At 51.0% G+C, this 12589-nt stretch overlaps 1 protein-coding gene across 1 annotated transcript; it reads left to right on the forward strand.

The window, feature by feature from the left end:
* The first annotated feature begins 292 nt into the window (after window positions 1-292).
* LOC146190766 (chitinase-3-like protein 2) lies at window positions 293-1696 on the forward strand. The gene has a single exon (XM_084600231.1). The coding sequence runs from the start codon at window positions 293-295 to the stop codon at window positions 1694-1696; it is 1404 nt and encodes a 467-aa protein (XP_084456357.1).
* Window positions 1697-12589: the final 10893 nt, after the last annotated feature.

The raw sequence follows: 12589 nt of genomic DNA on the forward strand, positions 1-12589 counted from the left end.
CGAGCACGCGCAGTGGGTTTTATCGAGGCCTGGCCACCTAAGGTCATTGAAAACATTGAATGATGATGGAGATACTGATGGAGTTCGTTAAAGACGAAGACCATCTCGGGAGCTCGCGACGCGCGAGAAGCCGTTGACATCTCGTGAGCAAAAGCTTCGGCACCCTCGCGGATATTCAGACGATTCCAACTGCTGCTGCGTAAGTGTTCCCCAGGAGCGGGTCCCCGGCGTAGAGAAAGGAACCAACTAGTCCAATTTCTGCCTACTGTGCGATCTAATCTACAACTGAGTCATGGAGCCCTCAAACAGCGACACGTCCGCTCCTCAGGATAGCGGAAGGTCGTCCCGGCGACGAGCAGATGAAGATGAGTCCTTTCTGCGCTATGTCATGCACAACCACAACCTCTGCCTCATGGCGTTGCTCATCGTCGGTGTGTTCACCGTGGCTGGAGCGGGCGCCGCCATTGTCGCTGCCGTGTTCGAGCACTTCTGGACGTCCCTCAACGACGCTGATGAACCACTGAGAGCTGCTTTCACTAAGGGCTCGATCGGCGGGCACCGGCATGACGGTGGCGTGTCCGGTGTCCATATCGCAATGCAGCGGTTATTCGGTGCGGAAGCGAGCCAAGTAGTCACCTGCTTTGTAAACTACAGCCTCGCGTCCGGCTCCCCGCATCAGTTTGATGTGGACAATACATCTGCAATTCTTTGCGACGTGCTGGTCTTCGTCTCTGTGGGGCTAGACGTGGAGCAGAGTGACTTACGTTTCAAGAATTCCGCGGAAGACAACGAAACACTGCGCAGGATGGTCTCACTGCCCACACCAGTATGGGCCTGCGTCGGCGGCGAAGCCATCGACTCCGCCGACTTCCGGGCGCTAATGCTAATGGACAGGAAGTCACGCCTCGAGTTTATCCACAACGCCGCTGCCTGGTCACGACGTGCAGGACTTGCCGGCCTGGTTCTTTACTGGAAGTATCCGACCCTAGAAGATCGGTCCAGTTACAGCGCCTTCGTGAACAGCATGCGTTTGGTTTTCCAACACGAAGCACTCCACGTAAGCGTCGTCGTGCCGTGGGAGACGGCAAGGCGGCGTGACGGCTACTACGTTCACACACTGTACACCCGGCTGCCATTTATTGTCGTGGACACCCACCGCACCGTAGACCCCATGTCGTTCCCGGTCACAACTTGCCAGAGTCCGATGCGGGCCGCCTTCAGGGCGCGGCACAACGGCCAACTGGGACTCTCGTCTGTGCTTAACGAACTCTCCATGGTGACGGAGCACAAACTCGTTAAGACAATGCTGAGCATTTCGCTCGCCGGTGCCACTTTCACACTGAAGCGCCCCAGGATGAAAAATGTGCGAGTCGGGATGACTGCCTCCGGTCCCGGGCACCCCTTCCGCTACACCAACAAATCCGGCCTGGTGAGCTACTACGAGGTCACCGAGGTGTTGACACGCAACGCGTCGTCATGGAGCCGTGAGACCCATGGTTTCTCTCGCTGTTCAGTGGCCCACTGGAAGAATCAGTGGATCGGATTTGAAGACCGCGCCAGCCTGCGCTCCAAGCGATCCTTGGTGCGCAAGACTGCAGGGCTCGCGGTGTGGGATTTGCCAATGGATGACTTTGCTGGGGACCTGGGGCCTACATGGCCGCTTCTACGCGAGGTTCATGATATCGTGCACGGATGAGACAAAGGAGATCATCTGCTGCTGAGAGAACATCAAAAGCCAGCATATATCGCAGGTTTCCCTTCGTTCCGCTTAGCTTTCCCTCGGAGAATGCCTCGCTTTCTCAAGCGCGCAGCAAACACTTTAAACCTATATCTTTGCATAAGTGGTTTGTCGCATTGTGCCACGCGCGCATGACACCAACATAAAAGAGCGTAGCAGTTCACCCCCTCTCTCTCCCAAGGAGGAGGAGGAGGAGGAGGAATAACTTTATTTTGTATCCGGAAGGGTGTAACGCGACCGGGCCTAGGTCTCCCACGTGGGAACTTCAATATCTTGTCTCTTCGCCGCCACGAGGGCTGGACGGCCCAGAGTTGGTCATTGAGGCTGGAGCTGCTCAGAACGGCGGACCACTTCGACGAGGGGGTTTCGGGATTAGCGTCTTTAAACTGTACCTTGCACTCCCAGAGTATGTGCTGAAATGCTGCTATGTTTGTTGCAGACCTTGCATGTGTTGGTGTCATATTTAGGGGTAAATCCTATTGTACTGCAGCGGGTTCGAGTATGTATTTGTAACTGCCTCCACGCGACTGCCTGAGCTCTGCATAGTTTGCTGCTAGGCGGAGGGAAGGTCCGGTGGGCCAGGTAGTCATTAAAGCTCGTTAGCCTCTCTCTCCCTCCTCCTTCACCATGACTCTCTCCGGCACGGTACTCGAGACCTTGTGCTACGGAGTGAGCGACATCGTTGAGGTTGAGATGCGGAGAAACGTTCCTCATATATGCTGGGAACCAAACTAGCTCGACCTTATTGTCCGGTGAGAGTTTCAAGTCCTTGATTATTCAGCAGGCTTCCGCGGATATTCTTCCATTGGCGTAATTCTTTTTTTTATTACGTCTTTATTTCTGCTTACGGTAGGCGTTTACCTTGCGGCAGAACTAAGTTACTTCATGGATGTAGGGGTGGGGGAGCGGTTAAGGGTGGGGGTGAGGGTATGGGTGGGGGTGGGGGTGAAGGTTGGGATAGATATGAGGGACCGGTGTCCACTTCTTCCTCGAGGTAGGGTCGTCCCGAGGTCGGCTCCGCGAAGTAATGGCCTGGTCCTTCTTCTTCCTTGAAGTAGGAAAGAAAAGTTCGCCAGAGCCGGGTTGCGTCTGATGGCCCGATGTGCGATGGGGAATCGACCCATGCCTGCAGGGTTGCAGGTCGAAGCCCACCCAGGGACTTGATTGCTCTCTCCCGTACTGCGTCAAAAGCAGGGCAGCTCCACAGGAGATGTTCGGCCGTGCCTCTGGCCGGGCATGTCGGGCACTGAGGAGAAGGGTATACCTGCGGGTTTATGAGGTGCAGCTTCGCGGGTGACAGCAGCTGACCAGTCTGGGCTCGGCGAAGGAGTACTGCCTCCACTCTCCGGAATGAGCTATCTGGGCGGCGATATAGTTGCTCAGGGTTGGCCAATTGTGCTGAAGTATGCTTCGACGATAGCGTTGTGCTCGATGCCATGTCTTCGCCCTATCCATATGAGGCGACGACGGATGCGTAACGTCCTCAGGGGACAACGAAGCGGAAACGAATGTGGATCCAGGCAAAGGTGCGGAAAGAGCTGCTGCGCGCGCTGCCTGGTGTGCCTTTTCGTTTCCAGTGATTCCTTCGTGTGCAGGAATCCATTTGATAATTAAGGTGTAGCCCTCCTCTCTCAGGCGACGGGCTTGTGTTCGAATAGTGTTCAGAATGGCATAGTCTGCTCCCCCTGCGCGGCATGCAGTGTACGCTCCTTGTGAATCTGTGTAAGCATGGTAGGTGCACGGAGCCCGATCTTGTCTTGCTACTATTCGAGTAATGGCAAGTCGTATGGCAATGAGTTCGAGATTTGTAACAGTGTGTTCCTCGGAAAGCCGTTGAACTACCGAGGTATCTGACACAGAGTCGTGACAAGCTATAGCTGCGCAGTGTTGAAACTGAGCGGCGTCTGTGTATAGTTGGATAGCTCCTTCCTGGGCTAGCTTGTATGACATCTTCCTATGACGTTTTGCGGCAGCTTTGCGCCTTTTAGGATTAGCCGAACTCATATTCTTTGGTAATGGTATACCATCTACTAAGTCAATCAACTCCCATGGTGGGGCGGCGGACGAAAGTAGCTCTAAATTGTCAACGTTGTAGCCTAATGCCTGCAGGATCTGTCGGCCAGCCGCCGTTGTGGAGAGACGGACTCGCTGGGCTTGCAATTGCTGCTCTGCCAGATCCCGAAGTGCATGCGTGTAGGTTCACTACAGGGCAGTACAGTGGCAGACCAGTAACTAGGCGCATCGCCTTGCGATTGATTCGCTCAAGCTGAAGGCGTTGGGTCGCGTTAAGTCGCATGTACGGATATGCGTGCAGGATTTTCGATGTTATGAGTGCTAATGCCATCTGACGGAGCCCCACCTCCTTGATTCCCCATCCACGCGCAGAGACGCGGCGCATTAGGTGTAAAGCCTGATGACAGCTAAGCATCGTGTTATGAAGCCAGCTTTTGGCTCCTCCATCCTCGTCAATAAGCATGCCTAGTATACGGATTGTTGGTTTCCGGCAAATAACCGAGTGCCCTAAATGAAGAGAGATAAGTTTGCGTTCTGCCTCGGCTCGTACCCGCGGACCGTTAATGACAACCACATACTCGGTTTTTTCCGGAGAGGTTTTCATTCCCCACTTCTCGATGTATTCATGGACGGCATTGAGGCCTGTCTGTAGGGCTTGTTCTTGCTCTCCAGGGGACCCTGAATTGGTCCACAGCGTTATATCGTCCGCATACACGGCGAAATTGAGACCGGGTATCAACGACAGCATTGGCGGGAGACCTGACATAGCTATATTGAAGAGAGCCGGTGATAAGACAGCGCCTTGGGGGACACCTGTTTGGTTGCGTTGCCAACCACCCTGAGTATCCCCAACCATTACTGAAAAGGTTCTTTCTGCAAGAAAGGCTTTCACGAAGCGGTAGAGGTTGCCGCCTATCCCCACTTCCTGGAGCCGGCGAAGTATGGTCGAGTGGGACACGGAATCAAACGCCTTTTTGACGTCGACCCCAATAACCACTCGGAGCTGTGCGCTGCTAGGGTAGGCGAGAACGTCGTTATGAAGCCTTCTGAGAATATCTTGGGCGCAGAGCCCTCGACGAAAACCTACTTGCATAGGAGACAGGACGTTGTACTTGTCTAAGTACCATTCAAGTCTTCTTAGAGCCATACATTCCATAACCTTACAAAGGTTGGACGTCAGCGATATCGGCCTGAGGTCTTGTAATGTTCGACTTGGCTTGCCAGGTTTTGGAATTGGTATTACCACTGACTTCTTCCAAGCAAGAGGAAGATCACCGTCGGCCCAGTATTTGTTCATCTCTTTCAGCAGGGCAAGTTTGTGTGACTTGGGAAGGTTCAGAAGTGTTGAGTAGCTTATACCATCCGGTCCTGGGGCGCTATTGTGATTGGAGTCATAAAGTGCTGCCTCCAGTTCGTCTAATGTGAAGGGAACGTCGTATTCGTTTAATGTACCTGATAAGAAGTCCGCAGGCAAGGCATCCGCATTTTCAGGTTGGGAAAAAATACCTTCCCTGCTTGTATAGCTAACTCTGCCGGGGAGACGTTCAATTTCAGGGCCATACTTTGGGCAGGGGAAACCGGCTTCTTGCGTCCAAGGATAGCTCGAAATATGTGCCAGGCCTTCGACAAGTTAACTGTTTCATTGAGTGAGTGGCACAGCAGCTGCCAGTCTTGGAGAGCGAGGTGCAAAGTACACTTCTCAACTTCTTGGCTAATGTGAGCGAGAGCACGCCTCCGATGGGATGTCCGGCCTGATCGGCGATACGCCTTGGGAGCACGAAGCCTACGATTCCACAGACGCAAAAGGTGAGAGTCCGGCTTTGGGGCATCAAATTTGACTGAAAGCTTCGTTGTAGCTTTCTTCCTGGCATCGGTGATCTGAGTGATGAGCTCGTCTAATCCTGTGGGAACGTTCACCTCACCGAGCATCCTACGGAAATCGTCCCATGAGACGTGGTCCTCTATTCGACGGCCTTGTTGTCGCTGTAATGACTTTCGCCTTCGAGGAGCCCATGAGACCACCACGGGATAATGATCACTGCCCATGACATCATCAGCCCGTGACCAATTGCCGTGCGCGAGTTGCTGACGATCCCGCAATCGGGATCAGATATGGCAAGTGCGATGGATAATACTTCGGCCACTTCAGTGTGTCGGGACTTTATGCTGGCGGATTGGACAGGCGTTCCGACAGTGTCGACGACCGCGACAACGTATCGTGGATAGTCTTGATACTCGGCAGCGTCCACGAAGCTACTTCCTCGCTTTTCCGTAGTTCCACAGCAGGGCCGCGGTTCTGACCTGTCTTCTGCCTTGATTATATGTCGGATGTATGTTTCTCGGAACTTGTGCCTTGTGCGACAAGGATGCCGTCCCTGACCTTCCGCGGGATTACTTTTCTCCCCGTGTTGTCCTACGCGCAATGTGATTTTTAGGCGATAACGCAGGGGTGCCGTGTCACAAAAAAGCCATAGTCGTTGGCGCTGGCGTGGTCGTTATAGAAAAATTCTCACGGTAAATCTCACGGTAAACGCGATGTCGCACTTGAACGGAAGTGATTGAAAAGAAACGTAATGTGAAATAAATGTCCCCCTGTGTATGAAATGTCCCATTTGCGGCTAAAAATTCAAATGTTGTCCCTTTCCTCGAGGGTGAAGCTTTCATGGCTTATCTATTTTCATTTTTTGAGTGGGTACTTAATAAACCTGTGCCACACGCAGACTTATTTACTTCTGTTATGGACACCGCAGAAGAGGGCGGTGCTGTTCTGAACTCGTCGGGCATATCAATTGAGAGCTTTATGCGACTACTACAGTTTTATCTTAATGTAACCTTATTTCTTTTGAGAACAAGTTTTATCGTCAAAAACAAGGGATCTGCATGGATAATGCGTCGCTCCTGTCCTTTGTGATATATTTTAGCCTCTATGGACTGCTTTCTTGAGCGTGCTTTTATTTGGGAAATGCTTTCTGAGGGTTTTTAGATATGTAGACAATTTTTTTTACGAAGTTTTTAAAAAGTAGAACAGTTTGCTTTGCTGAAGCTTTGTGCTTATTGTTTTATCTTGCTTTGAATTAAGAGTATGGAAGGGGCCTCCAGCTCTTCAAGCACGAACTCCCTCTACAGGTTTCGTTGCAATTATTAGACATTAAGGTTAATTTATAGGATCATGTCTGTTAACTGGAAATACGAACCATGGGCAAAGAAGAAGCCGCTACCTTATGAATCTGCACATTCAAAGACTGTAAAGCGAATCATGCCAGCCTTTGCCTTGAGTCCGCTCTCGTGAGGTCGTGCCCTCATGCCATGCTGTCAAGCTTCGATAAGCAAGTTGAAAGGCTGCTTTGAGTGGGCTTTCTTTGCGCGGTCATCAACGGTTACCGAAGCCCTGGTCGAGAAAACCAAAAGGAGCCTTTTTGGGAAGCAACGCGGGCGAACGAAGATTACGGTGAAACCTGAAGTGATACCGCATGGTCACAAGATCACCCATATTTTTAAAATAGTGGCGGGCACATACAGTGAACCTGTAGTGTTTTCCGCTCCCAAAAATCTTGCCCCACTCACGCGCGATAAAAAAAAAAAATCCATAAGCACTGCAGGATCTGCACTCTCATTAAGTCAGAAACACTCCCACTTCCGGTTGGCGTGACGTCACATCCCTTGGACGTCGACATTAGTCATGTGGCTTTTTTGATGTCTGATTGATGTTACTATCACATATTTGGCTCTAATTAATTAACTAATCATCCTATTGACATAACTTTTTGTTTTGCAGCATCCTCAGATCATCCTCTATGAATCACAAACATTCGTTTCATCCTAACTCTTATGAGAACGACACAACGGCTGCGGACATATTTTTTACACGCGACCTTGCCGACATAGCCAGCTAGTAATGATTTCGCATTAATAAGAACTGCAAGAAAAAGCATGGGCAACTTGACGTATGCTAACTGCACCAGTGTCGTTTACGAAATTACGTTGATCTGCGGGAAGGCCTTCATAAGCCAGACGGGCCGGTGAGTTAACGATCGCGCAGCAAAACATATGCGCTCGTTACAGGAAAAAGAAGGGGCGCATTTGTGTCAGCATTGTTCCCACTGCAGAGGGTGCGAACCACACCCCGCCGGGGTGGTGCAGTGGTAAGACGCCCTACTACTGTTCCGGAGTTCCCGGGTTCGAACCCAACCTTGGCGGCTGCGTTTCGATGGAGGCGAAAAGCAAGGCGTCCGTGTGCTGTGCGATGTCAGCGCACGTTAAAGATCCCCAGGTGGTCGAAATTACTCCGTAGCCTTCCACTACGGCTCCCCTTTCTATCTTTCCACTTTCACTCCCACCTTCCTCCCTTCCCTTACGGCGCGGTTGCGGTGTCCACAGAAAACAAGTGAGACAGTTACCGCGCCTTTCCCTTCCTATAAATTTAGTTTAGTTTAGTTTAGTTTAGTTTAACCACGGTTTATTATATTGTATTATTGTTGTAATTGGCTCACAGGAAAGGAAAGGCGCAGTATCTGTCACACTTGTCCGCGGACACCTAAAAAAACTTATTTATTTGTAGGAAGGGAAAGGCGCAGTAACTGTCTCGCTTGTTTTCTGTGGACACCGCAACGGCGCTGTAAGGGAAGGGAGGAAGGTGGAAGTGAAAGTGGAAAGAGAGAAAGAGGAGCCGTAGTGGAGGGCTACGGAGTAATTTCGACCACCTGGGGATCTTTAACGTGCGCTGACATCGCACAGCACACGACGCCTCTTCGTTTCGCCTCCATCGAAACGCAGCCGCCGAGGTCGGGTTCGAACCCGGGAACTCCGGCATAGTAGTCGGGCGTCTTACCACTGCACCACCCCGGCGGGGCAACCCCGCGGACACCTAAACTGCGCTGTAAGGTAAGAGAGAGGGGCGTAATGAAAACGGAGAGAGAGAAAAGGGTGCCGTAGTGGAGGGCTACGGAGTAATTTCGACCACCTGGGGATCTTTAACGTGCACTGACTTAGCACAGCACACGGACGCCTCTTCGTTTCGCCTCCATAGAAACGCAGCCGCCAGCGGTCGGGATCGAACCCGTGCACCCCGGAACAGTGGTCGAACCACGGCTTCACGAGACACATTTTGTGCAAGAGAGGCGACACGAAGGCTCGTGAGGCGTTGGAGCCTTTTCATATTAGAAAGAGTGCGAGTGGATGTGTTAGTGACACGTCTGTGGCTCTTTTAGAGCGCAGCTCTTTGGCGGCCGTTCCTGGGTTTCGCGGCGGCGTCGGCGTCGGCCTCGTAACCACTTCCGCCCCCCTTTCAGCCCCCCCCCCCCCCCGCTCGAGCCGGCGCTTTGGCCACCGGAGCCTCGCTGGAGGAGGAGGGGGGGGGGGGGGTACACTCAGCGGCGAATGATGGGGGCAGGAGCGCGCGCAGCTACCGGAGCACACGAGGAAAAAAAAAGGGGGGTCGCCGGAGGCAGCGCTAGCAGCGACTGACTGACGTCGCTAGCTAGTCAACACAACGTGCTGCGTAGAACACCGTCGCCGCCATGCAGAAAGAGGAGACCCCCCCCCCCCCCTCTTCCTGAGTGGAGGCGAGGGTGCTCTCCGGTTGCGGAAACGCCGACCCGCTCCGCAAGTATGCGGGCGCACCGAGACGACCGGTCCGGAGGGGGATACAATAGCGCTCGCATCCTTCATCCGCAGAAAGCAACCGTACAGCGGCGGATCACGGTGCGTGCATCCCGTTCTCACTCGCTTCCAGGCTCGCTTCACTCGCTAGCGGCGTCAGCGAGTCGCTGCTATCTGTTCGTTGCGCAACGTTCATATAGACCCACGCGCTGCCTCCCGCAACCTCCCGATAACTCAATTGCTCTCCATTTCTCGGACCACAAAGCTTCTTTCATGACAGCCAAGAACTGTTAGTGGAGTGTTTCTTGAAGGAATACGTGTGAAAAATTAAAAAAAAAAGTATGTAATTGTGCTTATGTGCCTTGCTCGAAATCCTTGCCTCTTTTTTTCCTCTATTGGTTCACGGGAAAGGAAAGGCGCAGTATTTGTCACATTTGCTCTGTGGACACCTGAACCGCGCCGTAAGGGAAGGGAGGAAGGTGGGAGTGAAAGTGGAAAGACAGAAAGGGGAGCCATAGTGGAGGGCTACGGAGTAATTTCGACCCCCTGGGGATCTTTAACGTGCCCTGACATCGCACAGCACACGGACGCCTCTTCGTTTTGCCTCAATTTATCGAAAAGATGAAACAGCTGATGAGCTGCGCTCAAATTTCGCATTAGGAAGTAACATAATCGTGGACATTTTTTTAACATGGAAATGATTTACATTGAGCGGTTTGCTTTAAGGGGCGTTTTTATCTACCTTTCATACCGCGAACATCTCTTATCGTAAATTGTGCTATAATGATTTCAGAGAAACCATATCATCTATCCCTCCTTCAAGTTATCTAAAGCATCTGAAATGGCTTCACTTTAAAAGCTGATTTCGTTTACAGAAATATTTCAGTTTTTAGACTGTACTCGAACCATTGGCATTTGATTCACGAGCCAGACAAGCTATTGACTATGCCGCGTAAGGTTTTCTCCTCATTATCGTCTTGCGACAACACCACATAGGCACAAACGATATGATTCTAAAAGCACAAGCAACATCTGTATAGTGCAACTTGTAATGGCTTCACTGAGGCCAGCTGCCAAGACAGGCAACTATTAAGTATAACATGCATCGATCACAAATTTGCATACTCAGTATTTCTCCTAAATATTGGCGTCTCTCATAGCCTGAGTCCCTTTGGGACGTTAAACCCTACAAACCAAACCTATTTCTCTTAATAATGGCGGGCAGGATATGCAACATTTCGCTCGCGCCTTAGATCCATACGTGTCCCATACGAACGCTGTGCATGCATAAGAGCATTAGCATGCCGCACAGCACAACCGGATCGACGAAATCGAATTCCAAAAAGCAATATCGTTCGCTTTGGGATGTCCCACAACAAATCTGAGTCGAAACAAAGCCCCCCCTACACCCCCCCCCCCCCCCCCTACCCACCCAGAGTCTTTAGAAAGGCAGGGCTCCTGCGGGAACGTCGACTCCAAATAAACTTGGAAACAGTATGAAACAATTTTTCACTTGTGCATAACCTCTAGCAACCAAGTACGTCTATTTACTTATGCTATATATATATATATATATATTGTCTCAGGATTTCTTGTAAATAAGACAGTTAATTGAATGACCATGGTACACATGACAAATTTTTCGCTATTGCAGATGGCGGCGGGCCGCCTGCTCGTTGCTGGTGCGGCGACGAGATGCGGAACTGAAAAGGATATTTACGAGCGTATCGTGGAGCGTTTATCGGGTACTATTTCGGCCCGCCGTGCTGTCTCCGGCCGGGTCGTGCACGGTCGGCACCACGTGAGCGGATCGTGACAGTCAGTGGTCTGTCGTCTGGATACACTCCTATCTGCAGCTACTATGCTGTCGCCCGCAAAGTACTATACTTCCCGTGCAGACACATTTAGCTGCGTTTTCAGACGTATCTAATTCACGCTGCCGCATAACGAACACGTGCCTATATACATATAGCTTGAGCGTGAACAATGAATATCACCATCGAAACTTGAGAGAATACCGATTAAAAGTAATTCGTCCCAACAAAAGTGTAAATTAATTGGCAAAAGCCAGGACTTCGTCCTTCGGGCAGCGTGACCGTGGCATTAGCAAACACGTACGCTATACTGCTGAAGGAAAGTCTGAGGAACAAAAGACCGCCTTCCTAGCTTCCATCGAAAAACGTGATTTGGTCGTCCAGATCCGTCCCTTAATGCAATAAATCTCATACCTGCTGTTGTCAGCACAAGCGGGGGAAAATTTATGACATGCAGTACAATTTAAAATGCCGAAGGATCCGTCGTGGTGTCAATAATAAAGCTCCTTTTCCGCCATTCTCTGCTTTTTTTCGTACAGAAGGATCGAATAGGTGCGGCTTTCCTGCAGCTGAGATTAAGTAACTCTGATTGTCAGAAAATTATTCGTAATTTTGAAAGCTGAGGTCAACGATCGAGGCACTACGTTGTTTTCGTTTGTTTTCAAGAACCTTTTTTTTTTTTTTTTAAACAATAGAGTTCTTGCGGGAACTCCTTTTCTTGAGTTCAAGATAACTTAATCCGCCTTTTGCGCGAAGTCCTAGCGGCAACTGATGGAAACACATTGGACGGCATTTCTCGTCGCCGGCTCACCGCCAGTGCACGGTGACTGTCACAGGCTTGGCAAAGCGATGCCAACCACCTCTGCCGCGTACAGTTGCCGCTCTCTAGGCGTGCCGGAATGCAAGACGCGGTTTTTCAGGTTCCCTTCGGCGAGCCGCGACCAAGAACGACGTGAAGCTTGAATTAGGGCTACTAAATCAATATGCGAATGGGAGACCTTTGGAACCTACTGTGTACTCTCGAGTGTGCGAAAAACACTTCGTTACTGGTATGTATGCATCTAAAGGAAATGTGCATGATGAAAAGTGCCTACTGGAGTTTGCACCAAGCCTGTAACCCGCCACCAGTGGTAGCCGCAGTGAGGATTTGTTCGGTGCGTGTTTGGTTTATGTGCGACGGGGCCTGATCGCGATATATTTTGTCGTTTGTTTTCTTTATGTGCGAAGGGGCCGGGTAGCGCAGATATCACAGGCGGCTATGTGCGCTAGACCGTAATATTTAGCATGTTTTATCCCCAGGCTGATTTGCCCTTTGAGATCCCCCTCTCCTTTTCTCTGCCTCCGCGCTCTCCTTTCGAATTTTGTTTTACAATAAATTTGTCTGTCGTGAACCTGCACGCTGAGAGCGTCTCATTCGATCATGTCG

Source organism: Amblyomma maculatum, chromosome 4 (genome assembly GCF_055883805.1).
Source record: "Amblyomma maculatum isolate TAMU_Amacu chromosome 4, ASM5588380v1, whole genome shotgun sequence".
In the NCBI taxonomy this organism is placed as follows: Eukaryota; Metazoa; Arthropoda; class Arachnida; order Ixodida; family Ixodidae; genus Amblyomma; species Amblyomma maculatum.

Bases quoted from the DNA above. Each gene is read 5' to 3' on its own strand.
- LOC146190766 (XM_084600231.1), top strand. From the start codon at position 293: ATGGAGCCCTCAAACAGCGACACGTCCGCTCCTCAGGATAGCGGAAGG.